This window comes from Drosophila willistoni, chromosome 3R (assembly GCF_018902025.1).
Source record: "Drosophila willistoni isolate 14030-0811.24 chromosome 3R, UCI_dwil_1.1, whole genome shotgun sequence".
Taxonomy (NCBI): domain Eukaryota; kingdom Metazoa; phylum Arthropoda; class Insecta; order Diptera; family Drosophilidae; genus Drosophila; species Drosophila willistoni.
In genome coordinates, this window is record NC_061086.1 from 29,898,235 (window position 1) to 29,921,652 (window position 23,418).

Here is a 23,418-nt window from a genome sequence, read left to right on the forward strand (position 1 = left end):
ATAATAATTTTTGTTGCTTCTGCGCAAAAGAACTTTATGTTTTGTATATATAATTTATATAATGTATAAATATATATATGACTATATATATATATTGAGGAGATCGAACAAATACACCACAAGCTATATATAATACACTTATATATGTATGATTATTATTATTATTATTAATTACTATTATTATAAATTATGAACAGATGAGATAAACGTTAAGTATTTATTTATTGCGTATAAACATTCTAGTTTTCCATAGGTTTTTTTTTGTTTCTGTTGCAATCTGTAGAATTAACCATTATTTTTATAACTAGTTAGTATAAGTCCAATATTTAGCCATTAAGTTAAATGCTCCATAAGCAACAACAACAACAACGGCAGCAGCAGCAACTTATGATCCGATCAATGCAACATTGAAACATTTCAACTGTTAATTACTTTGACCTTATAACACATGAAAACAACAACAAACAACTAAATTCATTCAAAATCAAAAGAAACCTCTTAAAAAACAAAAACCCAAAAAAATAAATGTTATTCAAAAATCAAGAAGCAACAAATTATTTACTTCAAATAATAATCAATGAGACAAAAAACAAAAACAAAATATAAGGAAAGAGGAAAAGCAAATAAAGAGAAATTATATTTATAAATTGTTATTATTTATTTAGTTAAAACTATGGTAAAGTTATAATTAGAAAACAAAAACACATAACAACAGATGAAAAAAAAATCACATGTAGCAAAACAATTTCCCCTCCTTCCCCACACAAAACTAACATTGAAAATGAAACAAAATACAAAATGAGAAAAACAAATAAATGGTAAATTATTCACAAAATAAATGTTAAAATGTTTCTTATTAATTAAACGAGGAATTCCCTTTATAGTAACCAAAATGTTTTCGAAAGAAGTGCCATGTTTCTTAATTAGCTTTCAGTAAGTAACTAATCATCCTGAATTTTTTTAAAATTTCTAAATATAATCTAAATCTCTTTTCAATATTTTTTCTTCTTGAAATAGTCCGAATTGAACTCAAGTTTTGATCAGCCAGCACTTTTCTATGATTCCTTTGGTTCATCCACTTTAAACTCCCTTTTTTGGAATGAAATTTTTAATCACAAAGGACTAGTTTCACTGTTTAAACGTTATAGAAACAACATAGAAACATAACAAAACTCCCTTTTATATAACACTCAAGAATGCAATTTGTAGTTTTTTAAATAAACCGTTGATGAAACTGACTAAGAGGAACATTGAAATTTTAATTATAACAATTCATTTACATTGACATTATTAATGCTGATAATGAATATAAAAATAAATGCAAATACATATGTGGTGAGAATTGATTGCATCAGTGTTTGGCAAATATAAATTAACACATCATATCTTATATATGTATAGTTTTATTGGAATGTAATTAAAACATTTTACACTTGTTAGTGGGATTCATGTTTGCGTTGATTGGACATTGAAACTCTTTTGAGAATTCTTTGAAATTGGAAAGTGGTCCTATCGCTCGAAACTTTTCCACATCATACTTCTTTTGTTGCTCTAGTTGAGAGGGTAGAAACACTTTGACTGATTTCTTGATTGGATCCTCTCCATTGTTACACCAATTTTGGGCATAGCTAATGAAGAACAATTGATTGGCCGAGTAGTTAAGATCTGGCAGCTTCTCTTTGTCCTTCAGAGTTTGAGCAACATCTCGATACCAATTGCGATATGCAGCATAAGCCAGACGAATACCTCCGTTGTCTGCTATGTTTTCAATTAGATTAATGTTGTCGTAACTGTACACGTAATTTTTATATTGTTTTTTAAAGCATCCATCTAGTTTTTCGAAATTTTTCATTGTTTTGTTGTCCCAGCATTCCTGTTGGTCACAGAGTTCGGCATTGTGATCATAACTACTGCCCATACCATAGAATGTGTGCAAAATTTCATGTGCGATAAGCGAGGCCAATGTACCATACAGAATGGATTTGGGGTACGATTCACTCCAGAATGGATAGGGTTCCAGCAAAGAGACTGGAATGCTGATTGTATTCGTCGCGAAAATATTAACAGGAGTTTCGCCAGGATATATTTCTTGTGACTTGGCCGGTTTATGAAAAGCCTTGCGAATTTGCACCATTTCTAAAAGACGAATCTTTTGGAGATCTTTTACATAATCCACACCCTTCAACTCCAGATCAGCATATTCTGTAGCGAGTTCATTCTCGTCGTACGAGTTGATGTGAAGTTTTAAGGATGCCAGTTTCTTAATGGCGTCTTCCCGATTATCCGGTTCCATCCAGTCAAGCACTGAACTGTTACGTAAAGTGGGATCAAAAGTGTTCTTAAGTCCCTGCCAAATGTGTTCAATTTCCTTAGATATTTCATTTCTATTACTATTACGACGATATGCCATATTATCCAAGTATTTGGCAAAATGCTTCTTGGTTACATCAACGCAAGCTTCGCTCTGTTTCTTCTCTGTCTCAGATGGAAATTCGCTAAAATAACTGACCAATTGATAGAATATATAGTTAGCCAATGTTTTTGCAGGTGTTCGTTTCAAAACTTCAACGAGATTTCTCTGATACTTTGGAAAGTGTTCGTACACAGAATCGGTTAGACTCTCACCCAAACTCAAATAGAAGAAACGTTCTATGTCAATGCTGTGCGAATAGCGCTCATGCATCTCAGAAATCGTTAATTTGTCAGGAATAAAGTCTTCATGAGATTGTGGCAGTTCTCTAGTCAATTCAACCTCAAAATCCAATAATTCTTGGGCAGTTTGTCTGGCCAGTGGTGATTCGACGCTAAGAAACTTCTCCAGAATTTTTTGGATTTTATTTTTATAATCGATGCGTTCCATTGCGTGTTCTTCATCGGCGTACATGCTTTTTGTTTGTAAGTGAAATTCCGGATGGCCTAGGTAAGCTCTATTTATGTGGTTTTCCGCGAAATCGCTCGTTATTACCACAGCAAGAATAGGCATTACTCCATAGCGGTAGGAGATTCGGGCACTCGTCTCCTGCCAATCGAATTGTGACTCTTGCCAGGCATCGCCCTCCAGCACAGGCATAGTTCCAAACTCCGATATCAGGTGCCTAAGTGATTCCTCATAATTGGATCCAATTTTAATCCGCTTGCATGATTGATAAAATAATTTCACTTGCTTGTCTATGGGCGTATCGTAGTTATCCTCCCTCTGATCATTCAATATAATTGAAAGTCTACGATTGAAGGACTTCTTTATCAAATGGCCTAGTCCTGAATTGTTTGAATTACCACATGCAAATGCATAGAAATCATCGCACGGATTTACCTTCTCGTCCATATAGCTCTTTATTTCCTCCGAATTGCCATGCTCAATTAAAGCCTTCATATTGGTTAAAGTTAGTGCAGAGGATGTAGCAGGGTTAGACCCGCCTCCTTTTAACTTGAGTATTACCAATCCGAAGAGAACTACAACGAACAAATAACGAAAATATGATTGCATCTTTTGTGCTAGCTGTGTGTTGTTATCATCACAAATGTTAACTAAGGAATGAGACTGGAAATCGAATAAAATTATAGCTATACCATTTGTATGTACATATGTATGACGTTTTCTTAAAAGATGATTTCTTAGAAGATGAAAATATTTAACCACAAGACATAAATAAATATCTGAGCGACCTCAGATAATGACGAATTAAGTAACTCATAACAACCTTCATAAATCTGAGAATTTTTAGACCTGTTTCATACATATTTTTAAAGAATCGAAAGTTTTACTTTTATATTAAAGATGTCTTTTTAGTTTTTTAGATTAAGATGCAGCCAGAAAATTTATTAAATCAAACGGTTTTACCTTCTTGATTTCTGTAAAAACAATAAGTTCTGCATTGCTTGTACATCGAATTATAAAGCCATTTTTATTCAATATTGGTAAGAACAAAAAATTATTTGTTATATATGTCAAGTACGCAATTTAAAGCTTTATACTCCACTGATATTTCTTTCTGGGAGTCGTTTCCAATTGGTTTCAGAAACGTTTCTTCTCTCATAAAATAAAAATTCGCAAATTGTTCTTGTTTTTTTTTTCTTCTATAGATTTATTTCCATTTTTTTTTTTTAATAACTTGACGATAATTGTTTTATATATCTTATATGCTGGTTGATCGGGTTAAATTGCAAATAATGTAATTAAAAATTAATATTTAAGTAATAATAAACTAACTCACAATCATTTTTGAATTAAGTATGTTAAGTATATATTTATGTATATACTTTTTTTCTCTCCATCAATTTCTGTAGTGTTGCTGATGCCATAATCATGCATTGTTTTTGTTTTTGTTTTAGCATATAATCTTCGATACTCGACACGACAAGACAAAATAATGAACAAGCGCAGTCCTTAAACGAGGACACATTCTTCTTCTAATTAAATAAAATGTTTTAATCTAAGAGGAGAAATGACTCGGAAGAGGGCTGCCATGTTATGAAAATTAACACAAATTGCGCACTGTGGTAACTGACAAATTTTGCTCGTAGTTGCACACAGGGCGGCGAGGGGGGTATTAACAATTCTCTTTTTACATTTACAATTACATATATTTTGTATGTATAGGTATAGGTATAGGTAGGCATATACATATATATATATACTCTGTTGAAATTGATGTAATTAATTACAAATTTAGTCGCACTCCGATAACTTCTACTTGCGACTTGATCTACTATACATTACTCTACTACAATTTGTAGTTATCTTTAAATGTTGCAGTCGTTTTTGTTCCTAATCGAACAGTGTAAAAACTGTGCACACTTCAATAACATTCACATAAAATGTTTTTCTTTTTCTTTTCTTTTCTCTTTAAGTTGTCGCTCTGGACGCACTCTGTATATATATATATATATATATACATATATCAATATTTTTTACACGATTTGGTTATCTCATCACAAAGCAAAACACAATTGGGCGGGCTGGTGGATTGGTGTTTGTGTAAGGAAGGACGACAATGCCACAGGACAGCTCAAATGACGAACAGCAACACGAGCAATTAAATGATTGATTGATGATAATAATGTGTAACGTTTTTGTGTATAAGAAATATCTATATACAAGTCAAGTTCAAAGATTTCCAAATGTTCTAAAACTTTAGCACTTAATTTACTGTTCGCCGATGTAATTAAAATGGTGGTAATTGCCGCCACCGCTGCAGTTGCTGTATGAATATAATGAAGCTGTTGCGGCAGGACGTGATGGTGGTGGTGGTAATGGTGGTGCTGCGGCTGCTGCTGCTGCTATTGCTGCTGGTGCACGTAGTGTATGATGTTTGTTATATGGATGTGTGCTCAACGCTGTCTGTCAACAATAACCAAATCGCTGTAATTCTCATCTGGACAGACTGTGAGAGCGCTCCCGGCTACTGCTGCCGGAGGAGAGTGGCTGCTTGTTGCTTACTTCGCCAACTCGATGGTGTGGTGGTAGTCTATCAAAGAATGGATGACGCAAAGCCTCACCTGGATATGGAAAAGATGTAATTAGTTTTTATAATATTACAATTACTTTAAAAATCTGTTGACTTACCTAACGTAATTCGTGATGAGGGCTCGTATTCCAGCATCTTTTTAATCAAACTGAAGAGCTCACAGTGATCCTCACTGTCGCTCAGTTGGCACAGGAACAATGGTTTGCAATGATCACGCACATAACGACCCGCACTCGACTTCTCATCCCAATCTAACTTACCGTGATAGAAGTACTTGGTTTTGGTTTTGCTGTAAAGAGTATGATTGCTACACATTAAACGATTTCGGTGAAGGGAACTGCGCCATGGTTAATGAAAGCTTGAGCTGCATTGTATTACCGTGCCATGCGATATGGTATTTGTCCCAAAATTCGTTCCATCATGGCCAGATGTTCGCGATTGTCGTGGGTCTGAAACAGTGTGATGCCCAGATACAGTTCGAAAAGAATGCAGCTAAACAGAAGATTTCAATTACAAAACAGAATTTCAATTATTTTTTAAGACACAAAACGTACCCAATGGACCATACATCACAGGGTTGTGACCATCCCAGCTCCAGTATGACCTCAGGCGCGCGATAATGTCGCGTCGAGACAATTGTACTGTGATGTTCGTGATCAAAAGTAGCCGAGCCAAAGTCAATTAGACGGACATCTGTGTTTTTGACACGGCGTACTTCGCGATTCTGTAATAAAAAGGATTAGTAAAACTGTTTCGTAAGCGATTTCACATCATTGGCACTTACAATCTTATGATTATAATGAGCCGTATAGTCCGAATCAACAAATAATATATTCTCCGGCTTGAGATCCGTGTGCGTTAAACGACTGTCATGTAGAAACTTCACAGAGTAGCATAATTGATACGCCATATGTCGCACTTGATCCAGCGGATACGGCTCATAGTTGTTCTCGCGCTGGAAAAGAGAAGAAATGAATCATTTAGTTCTTTTGCTTTTTGTAGAACTTGTCTTGTCTTACCAAAAAATCGAAAACACTTAGGCCAAGCATTTCAAACACTATGCACATGTGTCCATGATAGTCAAACCAGTCAATCATTTTTACGCACAAGCTGTTTAAGCAAATTAATACAAATTAATAGGTATATTAAATTGAAATTTATTCATTTTTCAACTTACTGATCACCATGTGGATCTTTTTGGGCTATTTTCTCCAAGGCATTGATCTCGAGTTTCGCTGCCTCACGATATTTTTCCACATTTTTTATGATTTTCAGGGCCATGCAGTAGTCACTGTGGAAAAAGGAATTGATTAATTAAAAATTAATTAAAAGTTGTCTTAAGCAGGAGAAGAATGATTAACACTTACCGCTCCATGTCTTTCACCTTGACCACTCGTCCGAATGTACCTTCGCCCAAAGTGGCCATGATTTTATCTGAAATTTGTCAAAAGGAAGGCAAATTGTAATAGGGTCTTCTATAATATATGATTAAGTTTTTTAAATTGATCTTAATTTCTTCTTTTTTTTGTTTTGTTTACTTTTAATATCTAAACCTGTAACTTTAACTGAGTTATTTTTTGATGAGAGATTTGAATTAAGCAAAAGTAACCCAAACACACGGGTGGATTTCTTTTTTAGCTAGAGTGTGTGTTGTACGGAACAAAAAGTGTATCATAATATATCATATCATATTCAATTAATTGTTAATATTAATTAATTAATTAAGTATACGCGCCGTAGATCATCCACAGGAAGACAAAGTAAGACAGAGAGTGAGAAGAGTTGAATTCGTTTTGTTCGTTTACGGAAGACAACAACAAAAGTGCCATTAAGACACCAAAAAACAGAAAAAAATTTGCTTAAAAGATTCGAGTTGGAAATTGTGTGAAGTAAATTGAAGTAATGTCATCTCTCCCACTCTCACATTGAGATTTCTCTTGTTATTGTTGCAAGGCGGCGGCACGCGACACGATTTTGTTTTCAATTGAAATTGTGGAAATAATTAAGAAATCAAAAACAAAAAAGTAAAATGAAAAACTCGGAAAGTACAAATTATAAAAGAGAGTTGAAGAAGTAGAAGAAGAAGTAGAAGTTTGATAGATATTTATGCACTTTTGGGCATTAAATTTGGTTTATCTATGTGGTGTGTGTGTGTGTGTGTGGATGTGTGTGCAATTATTATGAGTGTGTGTGTGAGGGGGAATTCTTTCTGTCTGTGTGTTTTCTTTTGTTTCTAAACATAAAATATATATATATATGGCATATTTAAACAAATTAAAAAAAGATTTAAAAACAAAAAATTGTCACGAACATCTGTGATGGAGAATGTCTCCGGTGTGGTAAATTAAGTGACCATCAGCATCATCTTGAATGACGGGTTTTGCTGTCTGTTATGGGCGATTGTTGGAGAGTAGTTGTTGTTGTTGTCGATTGATCGGGTGGTGGTGGTGGTGCAATTGCGGGTGGTGCATTCAATTATTTTCGTTATTTTTTTTGTTTTAGCCCGTTTTATCCATTGTTGATTGAGTTGCAAGCGACGGCGCGACGAGTTTTTTCAGCATTATTGGTAGTGGGTTGTTTTGGCAAGGCGTAGGCGTAGTATGGGAGGGGGGCGTGGTCGTGGTTGTTGTTGTTGATGGCAGATACAGACGTACACATAAGGTGCGTGTGTGCGTGTATGGTAAAAAAGTATGTAATTTGAAATAGAGAGAAAAGAAACATAAAAAGAAAGAGAAAAAAGAAAAAAATACACAAAAATATATACATATAATTTGATATATATATATGTATATATAAGTGTATATTTCAATGGGACGCCGCCATAATCCAGGAGAGTCGTCATCATCATTGTTGTTGTTGTCCATTATCCAGCCACATCAGAATCAATAGAGTCCACAAGATCCCACGTTGGCACCAATGCAATCCAAAATTCGCATTTAAATAAACCAACCCATTATCATCATTTCATCATCATCATCATCATCATCATCAAGTTGTATGTACATCATCATTAACCCATCATCATCATCATCATCATCATCATCATTGTGATTTTCATCATCATATTCAGAAAAAACACGAGAAAAATACGTTTCGTTTGTTCGATAAGAAAATTAGTTCGGACAAATTTTTTTGAGATTTGTGTTTACAAAAATGGTTAATAATTGTTTATAGATATGTTGTATTTTTTTTCTTTTTTTGATACATATATATATAGAGAGAGAATAATAATTATAATAATAGTAATTAAAGGAAAACATGAACAACAAATATCAAATATATAGAAAGGCAAATACATATCATCATCGTACATATACATCTGTATATATAGAGGAAGCAAGATATTGTGTGATCTTTTTTCTCTGCGTGTAAGTAAGGGCAATCAAGGTAAAAAAAAAAACAGTGGAAATAAATCAACACAAAAACAATAACATAAAACAAGGGGCATTAGAGCTTAAAAGTTACTAATTATCTTGTTCTTAGTCTCAGTTCTTTTTTTTTTGTATGGGTAAAAGATAAGTTAAGTCAAAGTCAGGTCAGATAAAGAGAGAGTTAAATTGTTCTTCTTACGTTTGGTTTAATATTCTGCTCTGCATTTGCTGGTTGTTTTAGTGATTCGCACATGCAAAAAGTAAAAGCTTGAAAACATTTCTCAGAGTTAGTTAACATTTTTGTATCATTTTGCCATGCCATTAGCTTGTGGGCCAGTGTGCGGAGGGGAAGGAAGATAGGAAGTAAGGAGGAAGGGGGAGCGCTCGCTATGAGTATCGGCAGCAAAACTTAAGCTTCAATCAACACAGAAAGCCAGCTCAAAAGTATAGGCAAATCCAGATTCTGGGACAAGGAGGAGAGCTTACAAATGTCGAGAGTGTCTTTGGAATGCGTGACCTGTGGAACAGCGCCGACGATGTGGCGCTCTTCGATAACAGATATTGATCGTGCTGCTGCAGATAGTGGGAGGACGTTGACGACTGCAGCGGTTGCTGTTGCTGCTGGTGGCGCTGATAGAGCGATGAACCAGCCACATTGGAGCGACGACTACTACTACTGGTGGCGGTGGTGCTACTACTATAAGGATCATGCAAATAGCTTGAACCTCCCAAACTGGGCTTATACCGATCAAATTCACTTAGAACGGCGGCTGTACGCGAACTGGCACCCTGATAGCGTTGTTGCTGGCGGCGTGTTGTATCCGCAGCAGCCGCCAGACGTGCCCCAATGCCACCGAAGGCCAATGCACCCGAACTGGAGGAGTGCATTAGATGATTGCTGGGCTTATATTTGGACAGGTCATTGTTATTGCGATCTGAGTGGAGCAGAAAACGGCTCTTGTTGGTGGTTGTGTTGTTGTTGTTGCTGGTGGTGGTTGCTGCTGTCGCGTGATTAGAAAGAGCAGAGGTGCTAGTAGATGTGTTTGATGATGAGGAAATGCTACCATTGATAGCATTTAATGTGCTGCTGCTGGTGTTGGAGGAGGAGGAGGAAGTGGGAGTGTTGGCCTTGTTTGTGGTTGTAGTGGTGGTGCTTGTGCTTGGTGTTTTTTGTGTATCTGTTGTTGTTGTTGTGTGGGTTAGTTTCACACCAGTTGCAGAGTCTTGTTCATCATCGTCAGAGCTACTCTCTGACGAACTGGCATCGTCATCGCTATCATCGCTAGTTACTTTTTTGCTTCGCGATTTCTTCTTTGGCACTTCCTTGGGCGTCATGTCCTCCGTCTCTTCCTTCGCCGCCTTTTGTTTAGCCTTGGCCGCTTCTATGGCTGCTGCCTCTTCAGTCTTCTTAGCCTCTGCCGCTGCTGCGGCGGCCTCTGTTGCTGCAGCTGCTGCTGCTGCCGCTTCTTCTTGCCGCTTGACACGTTCTCTCAGTTCCCGCCTTTTGCGCATGCGCTCTTCAAATTTCTTAGCCTCAAGATATTGATTATCTTCGCGTAATAGCATCAAGATGGCTGCATTATCCTCTGAGGAACGATCATCGGCCAGAATCTCACGTTCCTCAGCTGTCAACTCTGGCGCTGGTTGTTCCTTTCGGCGATAGGCAAAACGATTTCTTGATCGATCTGAATCCAAGATATCGGCTCCTACTAGACTACTATCTCCTCCTAATCCTCCACCGCTAGTTTTTGTGCGGCCATAGGCTCTAGTAGAGCGTTGTGGTGCAGCATCCTCCTCAGCTCCTCTGCGTGCATAACGCGGCGATGGATAACCCGTGGCTCCACCTGCACGCAAGGCATCGTGATAGTCATACCGCGAGCCATAGTCCACAGGATAGTTTTCATCCAGCAGACGATTGCCGCTGGTCAGGTAGCCACTGTCATTCGAATCGCCCATATAGCGTTGCCTTTGGGCCCGAGTTCTGTACGGTGTCCGTTCCTTGCGATCGGAGGCATTGAATGAACTGGATGACAACTTTGACTTCCCGGCAGCCATTTGATGTGACGTCGCCGAACGCATCAGGCCACTGCTAGGACCATAATCATCTGGCTCCAGTGTCTTGTCCCGATCCTCTTCATGACGTCTCCGACCGGCTGCCCTTTCCAAGATATCCGAGTATTTATTCTCCAGCCGGGAGATGGCTGACTGCTGTTTGCTACCCCCGGCAGTTGATGATGAGGTGGTCGGTGTCTTGTCTTTATCCAACAGCAAATCGCGACGCTGCTGCGTCACACAAAGAGAAACCAGACGAATTGAAGATTGGATTGGATTGCATTGTATTTTTCTTTACTTTTTGTTGTTGTTTGGAGGGGTTAATGAAGAAGGAAAGTGCTTAAAAGCAGCGCTCGTGTGAAACCAACGGTAACGATGGACGACGAAGACGACTCTTTACGCTCCAGAAGAGAGTAAGTCTCCAACGTGTGTCTGTGAGTCAGACTCAGCCGTAGACCCATTTAAATGGCCTTTTCGGCAATGGCTAATTATGGTGCTTGAAGCTTTTCATTTCGCACAATTTCACTGCCATTAAATAACAAAAAAAAATATATATATAAAGACCCAAAACACTAACTAAACTTTCTCCCAAAAAGCAGCATTATATCTTTTTAGTTATTGTTGCTGTTTTTCATTCCGTGTGATTTCCAAGTTCTTCTGGAGTGAGAGAGAGGAGATAGGGGAACATTTTGGGTGTGTGAGTGTGTGTGTGTTTTTATTTAGAATATGCGCCTAGCGAAATCTAAACAAAAATGTCCACGGCACACAACCAACAACAACCATTGCCGACCTTCAAAGTTTATATATAAAACGATAGAAAAATTTGTGAATAGGTTGTTTCTTCTCTCTATATATATATATATAGCTATATATTTATATGTGGAATAGAGATCGAGGAATATAAAGCAAAAAACACCCGAGAAGAGAAGAATGGGCGGCCAAAATGTTGGAATCGAAAATAAATTCGGCATCGTCGTATACGCACACACGGCAAGAGGATGAAAAGAAGGCAAAGATATATACACACATATATTGAAAACAAAGTGAGAAACAAGAAATCTAGAAATCGTGCTATAAAATGTTTCCCGTGTGGGGGCACCCACGACGACGACGACGACGACAACGATATATACTGCTGAGGCTACTACCTATTAGCTCTGGTGGGGGGGAGGAGGTGGGAAATGGAAGTAGTCCTCTTTAACTGGACAGATTTAGGGCAGTGACTTTTGCTGATTCACTTTGTCACCAGGTGTCACACACTGATAGACAGACAGACAGACAGACAGGTGAAAATGGCGCATGGAAATTGTGAAATATTCTCTCAATTTTCCCCTTCGTATGCGTTGAGAGGAGACATGAGTCATTTGTCTGAGATTGGGATCTGACCATCCCATTGGTTTGCACACTGCACGCCGCTCCGACAAAAAAAAAATGAACCATATACTAACATCATCGAGATCACGCCGGCCACCGCCCAAGCCGCGAATCAGTGGCTTATAGTAATTCCCAACGGGGCTGAGATGCGTACGCAATCTGTCCAGAGCATTTGCCGTGGTGGAGCTCTTCTGGTAGCGTCCCATGGCGGCGCCGCCGATGCCACTGCTGCTGGGATAATGATGATGATAACCCCCCAGGCCTAGTCCGGCTGTGCTGCTACTGGTGGTGCTACCCAAGCCTCCGCCGGCAACTCCGGCATAGTATCGTCTATGACGATCACTCATTGTGCTGCTGCTGCTGATCTGTTGTTCCGCTTCCGGGTGTCTTCGATGGGAGGAAGACGACTTCTCCGAACTGCGGCGACGTTTGTTTAGCTTTTGTAGCAATTGATCTGTTGGGTTTGTGCCGCTTTTGCTTTTGTTTTTGTTATTGTTGGCTTTTCTATTGTTGTTGGAGTCATTCGTTGGAGTTTTGGAACTGCTGCGACTCTCCTCCTTATTCCGCTTTTCGTTTTCACTATTTTCTTTGCTACTATCCTCGACGATGGTCTCCGACGTTGCTGCCGCTGCCGTCGACGTACTAAATGGAAGAAGTAAACCCCAATTAAAGACGAAATTCTATCGATACGATTTCTGATCTGGAAGAAGCTAGCTGTAGCTGTCTTTTTTTTGTGATTCGATTTCATGCGCGCCTCGAAACCCGACGACGACGACGAACGGACGCGCTCCCACAACACGGACCAAAAATTAACTGAGGAAAATTTTTCAAAATTTTTTCTGAACGACCAAAATACGGAACACGATGAGAACGACGGACAAGAAGAAGAAGAAGCAGTAGTAGTAGTAGATAGAAATGACCGACCGACCGCCCGTCCGTCCCGTAGAGCCACAAAAAAAATATTGAGGAATCGTTTTTATTTTTGTGAAAAGTGTGAAAATATTGCGCACTTGCCAGAGTGAGAGAAAACACACACTCACACGAGGGAGAGGGAAAGAGAGAGAGCGAACAGGCAGACAGTCAGTCAGACAAGCTACCCGACGACGTAGCTATATAGAAATGAGTGGGATGAGTGGGTGGATGGGATGAGATTGGATAAATTGGTATGGCATGGGATTGGAATCAATGTTCCTTTGTCTCTGCCAAGAGCAAAGCAAACAGCTGCGTGTGGTTTTCATTTTAATTGCATTTTCATTATAAATTGTAACCTGTAACGGACATCATCATCATCATTATTATCAACAAGGTCTTGGGACATTTCCGTCAGGTTAACCAAAACTGGGAAGTGATCGAGAGAAAGCCTGAAGCAAATGCCTTGAACTCCGTTCTTTTGGAATGGCAAAGAAGGAAATGGGTTTAAGTACAAGAACAAAGCAAAAATTTATTTACGTTTTACTTTAAAATTCTACAAACCGAACGCGAGAATCTCAACAATAATAATAATAAAAATGTATTACAAAAGACGCAAAACAATATTAAAAAACCGATCAGAGAAGAATATATATATGTGTATATATATTGCATATGGAATATGTTTAACTGATATGTGGACTTGAGACATGGCCTAGAATTGAGGAAGCAAAAATCATAGAGAATTTAAGAGAATAAAAAGAGAGATCTAGAGAAAGAGTGAGAGAGAGAGCAAGTAATAAGCTTTTTGGGAAAGCTTTTCCGATCGACTCGATCGACTTCAAAAAGTTTGCACTGTACAAACATTTTGTGAAAAACTTTTTTTACATGAACTCAGAGAAAATTCAAATTGAGAGGAAATGAAGGCGTTAAGAGTTAAATTTTTCAATTTCCATCTACGTCAAACTTTCCCCGCAAAAGTCAATTGCCAAATAGATTGACTTGAATGCAAAAACTTGTTGATGAGCTCCGCTTCAAGTCACTTCAAGTGATTTATGATTGTGATAATGATAAATGAAAATATGATTATATTTTTTTTTTTTTGCTTGGCGGTCTCTTCTGACAATGATGTGCATAATAAAAGTCAGCAAAATTGTTCACACTTTTCAAAACGCATTATATATGTACGTATGTATGGTATATATAATATTTTGTTAGAGTTCAACGCGATTCGCACGCACTCGAAATGTTTACATAATTGGCCTTCTTCTTCTACTTCTCCTTCTCTTTGCTTTTTGGGCAAGCCACAAAAAAGATGCAAAAATTGAGGAAAAAAAAACTATATAATGTTTTTTGAATATATATATGTATCTATGTATATATACAAAACGCACAACGGACGACGATATTTTTTGAAGGAAAAAAGCGAGCCAGAGCAGCGTGTTGCTGCACTGCAACTAAAAACTCGTAATTACGCGGCGATCACTTTTGGGCTCTAAATTAAAGAACACACAAACCGAAACCGAAAGCAAAATAAATGATGAGTTCTTCTTCTTCTTCTCAACTGAGTGGCGACGGACGCGACACGCATTGTGGCAACATTTTGACCGACTTTTTGTTGTAATGATGGTACACAAAAAGGCAAAATAAAATACGGCAAAATAAAAGCGTAAAATTAGAAATAAATTATAAATCTTTTGCTTCACTTCTTTTTTTTTTGCATCGATTACCGATTGCGTAGTTGTTGTTGTTGCTGTTGTTGCTGCTGCTGCTTCTGCTGTTTATTATCAGGTCGTTCGCTCGGATTTCGTCGAAATCTCTGCAGTAAACTGTTGCAGCTCTCAGAGAGTAGTTGGGTGACGCTGGCAGCCGTTGCGCTACGCATATAGCGTCTTTGTGGACGGGGAGCAGCAGCAGCAGCAGCAGCAGCAGCTGATGATGTTGCTGCCTCTGTCTCAATCTCAGCTGTTTTCTTGTTGCTACTGCTGCTCCCCTTGTTATTGTTGTTGTTATTATTTTCACTATTTGCAGCAACATTTGGCAAAATCTTTTCGCTTTTTTCCCGATGAAAGCGATTCAAAAATGTTGCCATTTTTCAAATATTTTTGTTTGTTTGTTTCCAACGACGACGACGACTACGAGGGGAAGAGAAGAGCGAGCAGAACAGAAATCAAATGATGACGACAATCCTCCTCGTCGATGATGAGATGATTTCGTTGCTGTTGCTGCTGCTGCTGCTGATCGGTATGATGGTCTATAGCCTGTGTGTTGTTCTTTGGCGGGTTTTCTTTCTTTCCTCTGACTTGGTCTATTTCATTAATTGTACTAATTTTTGGCTTTTGCTTGTTTCGCTATTTTGTATAGAAAGACTGATGTTGGTTGCTTGCTTGCTGCTGCTTCTTCTGCATAAAAACGTATCTCGTATGTGTGTAGGTATGTAGCGTATTTTAGCATATACATGATATTGTTGTACATATATTGTTGATTGAGAGCGTTTTTCGTGTACAAAAGTATGTGTAAAAATAATTGAAATTGTAAATTGAATAAATAGAAAAACAAAATGAACAATAGAATGAAACAGAAACAGATTTGGCTGCTCCACCGACAGAAATAGATATACACACAGAGAACAACAACAGAAGCAGCCACCGCCGTCAAACGCGTTCAAAATTTTAGCAACCGCCGATATTCAAAAATTCAATTAAAAGGATCATCAATTTGACATTCCACACAAATATGATAGATGATTTGATTATCCATCATCATCATCATCACAACGCACTGTGATCCATTCGATGGGAAATGTTGATCCAACTCCTATCCATCAGTCCTACTACTCCTTCTCATTTGGGGGGTTCGAATGGCGTTCGACGAACACAACAAACCGAAATCAGAGCAACATTTACGAAAGCGCACGCCACAAATACTAATTATAAAAATTGAAAATATCGCAATGCTGTCGACCGACTACTGCGGCCAAAGACGGACGGAGGCGTCGACGTCGAGCTGATGCTGACGACAACAGAGTGTTCCCAAAGTAGCAGGCGAGTGGTATTATTCTCAGAATTCAGCGAGAATCCAAACGACTCTAAAATAGTAGAAGCGGTAGATCGGTTCGGTGCGGGAGATCTGTATGCTGAAGAGTGTATATACATATGTACTTCCTCCTCCTGTTGGTTCTATTATTGTTTTGCCTACTAAAAACCACAAAAAGCAGCCATCAAAATAGGTATATGAGAGGTATCATAGGGTATATATACACTAACATACCCTAACCAAAACTAGACCAAGTGAAACAGACATTTTTGATTAACAAGATTAATCATTCTGTAGTTAGGGTATTCCTAAAGTCTCATAGACCACATTTCCCCCTCTGCCAAGAGAGAGAGAGAGACTACAGAGAGCCATAATATTGTGGTAGGTGTTAGACCACATATTTTTAGATGGGCAATATTATTATTATTTCTTTTTTTTTTTGTTTTGGCTGATCGCGCACACATTTCCCCCGCATTCAGTTTTTAGTGCTTTTTAATTATTCTACAATAATTACAAGAAATTAAAATTTGTGTTTTTTTGGCGTTCCATAAAAAGAAATCAGAAAAAGTACAAAAAATTAGTTTAAATAAAAAACAAGTTAAAATAAACAAATAATAAATTAAATGTGGTGGCCAAGCTATTTTTAGAGAGAGCTCACGAAAAACAAGAAATTGACATTGAATTTCATTGAATTTTCCTATAGTTTTTTTTTTTTGTTGCGATTGTGCAACGGCAATTGCAAGAGGAAAAGAGAGGTAGACAGAGCGAAAGGGAGAGAGAGAGAGATGGAAAGGTGTTCTTGCTTGAGGGCTTCACACTTGAAGCGCCGCGAAAAAAAAGCAAGTATACAGGAAATGAGTGAAAAAGTATTCAGAGGGAGGGCAAACAATATAGTCTCTGTGGCCTTTTTGGAGCGAATGAGTCAGGCAGGGCGAGCGCAGGCAGAGAGTAGGCGGCAGGCAGAGGCGAGCAGCTATTTTTGGGGGCAAAAACATATGGTTGAAGCAGGAGAAGAAGCATCATTGTTGTTAGTTAATGTTGGCTAAGGCTAGGGGCAAGGCGAGGCGAGGCGAGCGAATCAGGCAACAAACACAACGAACGAGCATAAACACAGATATACATAGATATATATATAGATGGATTATGGTTGGGAATAGAATCTACCTCGATGAAATGTAGTCCCAATGCGGACTTGGACATTTCATTTTGTTGTTGGTGTTGGTGGTTTGAGTGATTGAATATGACAGAATTGCTTTGTTGCAATGCTGGTGGTAACTGTTGTGGTTGCTGCGGTTGCACCGCTGCCGCTGCCGCCGCCGCTGTTGACGACGACGCATAATACAATTGCGTATTTGTTGGATTTGGATCATATTGAAGTCCCGCCGCCGCAGCTGTTGCCGTTACTTGTCCCCCACCAGCAGCAGCACCCGTTGCATTGAGATATTGCTGCGTATGCGGATGTGTTTGTTGTTGCTGCTGCTGGTATTTGATTTGATGATTTGGCTTGGGATAGGCATACGGATCAAAAGTCTGTAAAGGTTTACGTTGTTCCGTTTGCTGTTTAGGTAAATTATAATAGTTTCGACTCATCATGCCAAGTCCAAAGTTGGGATATTGTTGCTGCTGTTGCTGGTGTTGTTGTTGCTGTTGATGGAACTGCATAGCCGTTGGCCTTTGGGCAGAGCTAAATGACACCGAATGAGTGAGTGGACCACCATTACCTCCAGATCGGGGATAGTTTGGCGTTTGTTGATATCCATACATTTGTGGCAACATGCCGGTACCTGGCAGCATTCGTTGTTGTTGTTGTTGCTGCTGCTGCTGCTGCTGATGTTGCTGATGTGTCATGGGCGGCTGTCCAAATTTATTCTCCTTATTGTTCTTTTGCAGAAACATGGCTAAACCTGATTTAGGTTGTTGTTGCTGCTGCTGCTGCTTAGCCGCCAACACATGGGAAGAGGAATAGGATTGCTGCAATTTATGTGGATGCACTTGTTGCTGCTGCTGCTGTTGCTGTTGCATGAAGGGATCACTAGATCCATTCATGGCCGAACATGCAAAGCTATTCCAATTCAGGAATGGTCGCTTATGTTGGGGATAATGTTGTTGTTGTTGTTGCTGCTGCTGCTGCTGTTGCAACTGTTCTTGCTGATGTTGTTGCTGCTGCTGTTGCTGCTGCAACAATCGCTGATATCCAGCCATGGGCAATTGTGAGGTAGAATTTGACTTGCCTATGGGATAACAAATCCGTGCCTGCTGCTGCAGCAATGGTTTCTGCGGATCGTATAATTGCACTGGTACGGGTATCTGCGATTCGCCTGAATATTTGCTATTGCTACTGTTGCTGCTGACTGTGCTTGTCGTGGGCGGTTCAACTGGCGGCACTGTTGCAGTTGTTGTTGTTGCTGCCGCAGCCGACGCTGCAGTTGACATCGCTGCCGTTTGTTCTTTGTGCTCGCCTGTCATCAATGATTGTGACATGATGGGGGGAGGATTGCTGTTGTTGCTCTTCAACTTTAGCATGTCGGTTAAGCATTTTTCTAGCTTGTTGTCCACATCTTTCTGGCGCTTTGTGGCTGCTGACGACGACGACGACGACAATACAGATGATGTTGCTGCTGTTGTCGTTGTTGTTAATGATGATGATGATGTTGGCATCTCTTGTGCTGCGCTATTCTGCATTAAGACTTTGTTGCTGTGTTCATTTGGCTGCAGCTGCTGCTGCTGAGAGGATGTTGAGATCGCTGCCGTCGTCGTCGTTGTTGTTGCTGCTGTTTGCGAGGCTGCTGCTGCTGTTGTTGATGATGTGGCCGCGGGAGCAATGTGAAACGATGAGGTAAACTTTGATAGCTGAGGCAAATGTGTGGTACAACAATTGGTCACAGTGAAACTACTTGTACTTATGGTGCTATTACTCTTCTCCGATTTGCGATCTAAAGAGGGACAATCGGCAGCCGTTTCTACAATGGGCATCGTTGTTGCTGTCGACGTCGTCGTCGTTGCATTTGCAATTGCTGTTGTAGCGTTCGGGTTCTCGGCTGGCCGACGAAAGAGGGCAGCAGCACAACGAGGCGAAGGCACACAAGAACTACTCGAACTTTTATGGACACCACCCCCGCTGCTTGGTTTAGAGACCACAGCCGTAGGTTGCTTCACTGGCTCCTTCAGAGGCGGCGGCGGGGGCGCTGGCTGCTCTTTGCGTGGCTGTGACATCAATATCGCTGAATTGGAAGTACTACGACTAAGGGATGGCAAGTTTTTCATATAGCACGGAATATGTGTTCGACTGGAGGTGCGGATTAGAGGTGATGGATTACCACCTGGCACATGAGTCATCGAGACACTCTTTGGCAAAGGCGCTGCCTGTTGTTTCACAGGCACTCGACTAATAAACGCCGGAATAGACGTTGGCGTCATCGTCGTGGGGGATTGCTCATTACAGATGAGCTTGTAGAGATCATCTTTGGTCACAGCCTGCCTCACCTTGAGGTCCAGATGCGAGAGAGATGCATTCTTTTGTAATTTATGTGGTTGCTGTTGCTGCTGCTGCTGGGTCTGTTTCAGCGGTTGCTGCTCTCTTAGTAACTCCTTTTGTGCAGCTTCTGCCACCGTGGGATCAAATATGGCCAACTTCTTGGCCGTCTTGGCGTCGACTTTGAATGGCTGACCTGCATCTCCCAGTTGGGCACCGCATATCTTCTCGTAGTTCCAGAAAGTCCTCTTTGGCGTTTGACGTTTTTGTGAGCTATTTAAATTGTCGCTCCAAAAATCATTCATCAATTGTTTATTCAATGAGAGATTCGAACCGCTTTGCAAGCTGTTCTTTTGAGGCAGCGGTCGAAAAGGCGTTGGCGCCATCGGCGTCGGTGTTGTGGGCGTGGTCAATGGCATATTTGAACTAGATATGCTACGTTGCAGCTTTGGTTCCCCTCCTCCCGGCGCCGGGGCAAAGATAGATGGATAGGCCATGCGTGGGGCCGCTGGACGATTATTTTGAAAATTAATTGAAGATGACTTGGACAGTTTTGGGCCAGTTGCCACTGGGTTAACTGTTTGATGTGAATTGGATTTGGCCAATGGCTGTTGCTGTTGTCGCTTGAGCCGATCATACAGATCCTCACACTCTTGGAACTCCTGATGCAACTTCCGATCCAATTCACTATAGTCGGGCAGGCTCTTCAAATACTTATTCATCATTTCGATCTCTGCATCATAGAAATTTGCATCCAATTTGGCACTATTCGTGGCAGCTGCAGACTTCTCTTCCAGCTCTTGTTGCTGCTGCAACAGCTTATCCAGATTGATCTCACCAGGGGCACCAGATGCTGCACCGGGTTTGCTGTTCTTCTTGGGTGCCCGACAAGGTACTGGCGGCGGTGGCGACGACGATGGGGAACTGGATGATGACAACGATATGCTGGAAGCAGGACTAGATGCTATGGTGGCCATAAAACGTGCCGGCAAAACAGTGCCAGATCCCCCAGCACCACTGGCGGCACTAGTTATTGTCCCCGTGGCCGCATTGTAGGCCAACGGATGATGTTTTCGCGGCAATGGCGGTGTTGACTTTGGACTTGCTGGCAACAACGGGCGGTTCTTGCGTAGAGCCAGGGGCGACGATATCGGCGATCGTAAGGCACATTTGCTCTCTGGCATGGTGGACGATAGGACGGAGGCAAACTGCGGCGTCACGACTTGAAAGAATTGCTGACCGCTCGCTGGCGGTGGCGTTGGTTTTTGCATGGCAGGATGAGATGACTCTTCTTTGGTTCTCAAAGCACTGGATGGTGTTGCCGCCACTGCTGCTGATGGCTGAGGTTGAGATGTTGCAACTGCGGCCTTGCTAACATCTTCACTCATTTAGGTTTCTAATTGGATTTCGCGTAAACTAAAACGGGCAATACCTCCATCAAGTAAGTATGTGTGTGTGTGTGTGTATGTGTGTTTTACTTTAACTTTATAACTGAAACGTGATTGAGTTTGAGACAAGATCGAGGCAAATTCTAATAAAGATTTTGAACAGAACACAAGGAATGCAATGCAACCAAGAAAAGGAAGACAGACACAGAAGACTAGACGGCTAGGACTATAACTCAACTGGACTGAACCACACACAGACGAGCAATCACTAGGGGATTCAGCACCACCAACCTGCAGATACTGTTCCGGTATCTTACTATTCTTTGTCACTATAATCTTCTTGATGATTATAATCTTATCGCCCTCAATTTTCGTAATAGTTATAGGCACACCCGGAAGAGGCCGTTGAGGCTTGACGGCCACTGGTTGTTTGGGTTGCGGATTCACTGTGCGTATGACCTGTGGCCCTGTGAGAATTCCACCCGGAGATGGCTTTACGGCAGGCGGTTTTGGTTTTGGTTTCTGGGCCGGCACATGTTCTTTATTGTCACTGCGGACGATCGAGAAATGATAGAGTGGCTTATCGTCGTCCAGAATGCTCTTTTGTTGCACAGTTTTCTTTTCGACTTTGCGAAGAACCACACCCAGCATGGGAGCCTCTTTGGGCTTGATGGTAATCGAACCACTTGGTGCAGTCACCCGCTTGAGGCAAACACCAAGATTGGCACCCACAGGCGGAGGCGTCTTGGTGCGGTGTACCATCTTGCCACTAGGTATCTCACGATAGCCATCCTCCTGACGTTCCGGATGCGATTCCGGTTCGGGCACCAGCGTGGGATTGCTGTGAAGAGTGGGTTCTGGTGCCACCAATGGCGATGGACCCGGAAAGAGGGCAGTCAGACTACTGCGTCGACGATTTATCATACTGGGTGCCGAAACAGTTTTACATAGTGGGAATTTAGGAGGAACTGGCGGTGGAGCCTCAACAGCTGGCTCATTGATGGCACTGGAGGTGCTGCCTCGACGACTTGTGGCTTTGCTTGGATGACGTGAGTTCGAAGCGGATGCCGAGATACAAGCAGAATCTACGCTGCTTCTGCTGGAGCTGTCCAAACGATTGGGAGCAGCGCTCCTCTCATGATTTCGTGATGCTGGCGAAATTGAACGTTCTCGATCTCGATTCTGGGAACGAGCATCACGGGCCATGCGTTGCATTCTCAATATCTCAAGAGAATCAACAAGTTGGGAATCACTTTTCGATGGCGATGACTTTTGTCTTGAAGCGTCATTCACATTGCTGGCATTCATCAAATGCATTTCCATAGCATCATCCAATGAACTGGGCACACAATTATTATTCTTCTTCTGATCTTCCTCCTCTGCGCGTTTCTTTTCCAATTCCATGGCACGTCGAAGTTGAGCTTCCACTTCTAGGGCAGCTCGTGCTCTTGCATTGGCCTCGGCAGCCGCGGCCAAACGCATCTGTTCCTCGGCTATGGCCCTTGCCTGTGCTTCGGCTAGTGCTCGAGCTTGTGCCTCTGCTTCGGCAGCGGCTGCTGCACGTAGATTGACCAAATCTGTGGCCGTCATTTGTTTAATGCTCAGTCTCCGCTCTGCACTAACCATAAGATCGATTTGCTGGCCACCCATCGACTTGGTACTCAAGTCTGGACATCCAAGAGCGATCAGTTCGCTTAGTTCGTTTGACATTGCTGGAGGATTTGCTCACTAAACTAAACTAAAAAAACAAAAAACGAACCTAAAGAAACCGTATTTTTTGTTGGTTATCTAATATGTATTTCGATTTCTAATGAGACAATTCTTTCGTCGAATTGCGTTGGGTTTGGTGTACTTGGCGAGACTCGTGTCGCCTCTAACGTTCTAACTAAAAAGAAACCTGCCTGCCTGACGGTTTGTCTATAACCATGTCGGGTTGGATGGATCGAGCCGATCGTACGCTCAATGTCAATGTCTCATTGGCATTTTGGCAAATGCATTGCGATTAATTGATCGACAAAAGACTTTTGCTTCCTTCCTTCGATTGATTGTTTCAATAACGCAAAGATATATATTATAAACTATTGTATATACATGAACTTTGATGCTTTTGCTTTGTTTGGTATATAATAGTCCCATATAAATAAATATATATCTAGTGGCATTACAAATCGTAAACAGCAAATGAGCTCATTGATATCGGGCGCCGCCTTCCCAAAAATTGAATGAGAAACAGGGTCCGGTCCCTCCTGTTCTCTCCCATCAATTTACCCCACCTACACCTACGGTTTGTCCTATATATTTTATGATTGCGCAGAGGTTTCTTTGGGAACTGGCATCCAGAGTGACGG

The 23,418-nt window shown here is 40.7% G+C and overlaps 3 protein-coding genes and 1 long non-coding RNA gene across 4 annotated transcripts; 1 reads left to right on the forward strand and 3 right to left on the reverse strand.

Annotated features, from left to right (window-relative positions):
- Window positions 1-687: 687 nt before the first annotated feature.
- Window positions 688-1,248, forward strand: LOC124459694. The gene is made up of 3 exons (XR_006953733.1): window positions 688-818; window positions 885-933; window positions 1,018-1,248. It is a non-coding gene; the product is annotated as an uncharacterized LOC124459694 (long non-coding RNA).
- A 169-nt stretch (window positions 1,249-1,417) lies between these two features.
- On the reverse strand, window positions 1,418-3,373 carry LOC6649696 (neprilysin-21). Its single transcript, XM_002071980.1, has one exon. It carries the CDS (start codon window positions 3,371-3,373, stop codon window positions 1,418-1,420), a length of 1,956 nt encoding a protein of 651 aa, XP_002072016.1.
- A 1,663-nt stretch (window positions 3,374-5,036) lies between these two features.
- LOC6649697 (AF4/FMR2 family member lilli) lies at window positions 5,037-23,048 on the reverse strand. Its single transcript, XM_023179751.2, is given in 11 exon segments — window positions 5,037-5,499; window positions 5,567-5,775; window positions 5,847-5,960; window positions 6,023-6,192; window positions 6,253-6,423; window positions 6,488-6,578; window positions 6,646-6,759; window positions 6,836-6,902; window positions 7,780-7,855; window positions 17,375-21,078; window positions 21,358-23,048. Coding segments are annotated over 11 exon segments (6,267 nt in total). The 5' UTR covers window positions 22,781-23,048; the 3' UTR covers window positions 5,037-5,371.
- On the reverse strand, window positions 10,959-15,734 carry LOC111519357 (probable serine/threonine-protein kinase cdc7). Its single transcript, XM_023179750.2, has 2 exons — window positions 14,905-15,734; window positions 10,959-12,907 (listed from the first exon to the last, which is right to left on the reverse strand). The coding sequence occupies exons 1-2, from the start codon at window positions 15,264-15,266 to the stop codon at window positions 12,103-12,105; spliced, it is 1,167 nt and encodes a 388-aa protein (XP_023035518.1). The 5' UTR covers window positions 15,267-15,734; the 3' UTR covers window positions 10,959-12,102.
- Window positions 23,049-23,418: the final 370 nt, after the last annotated feature.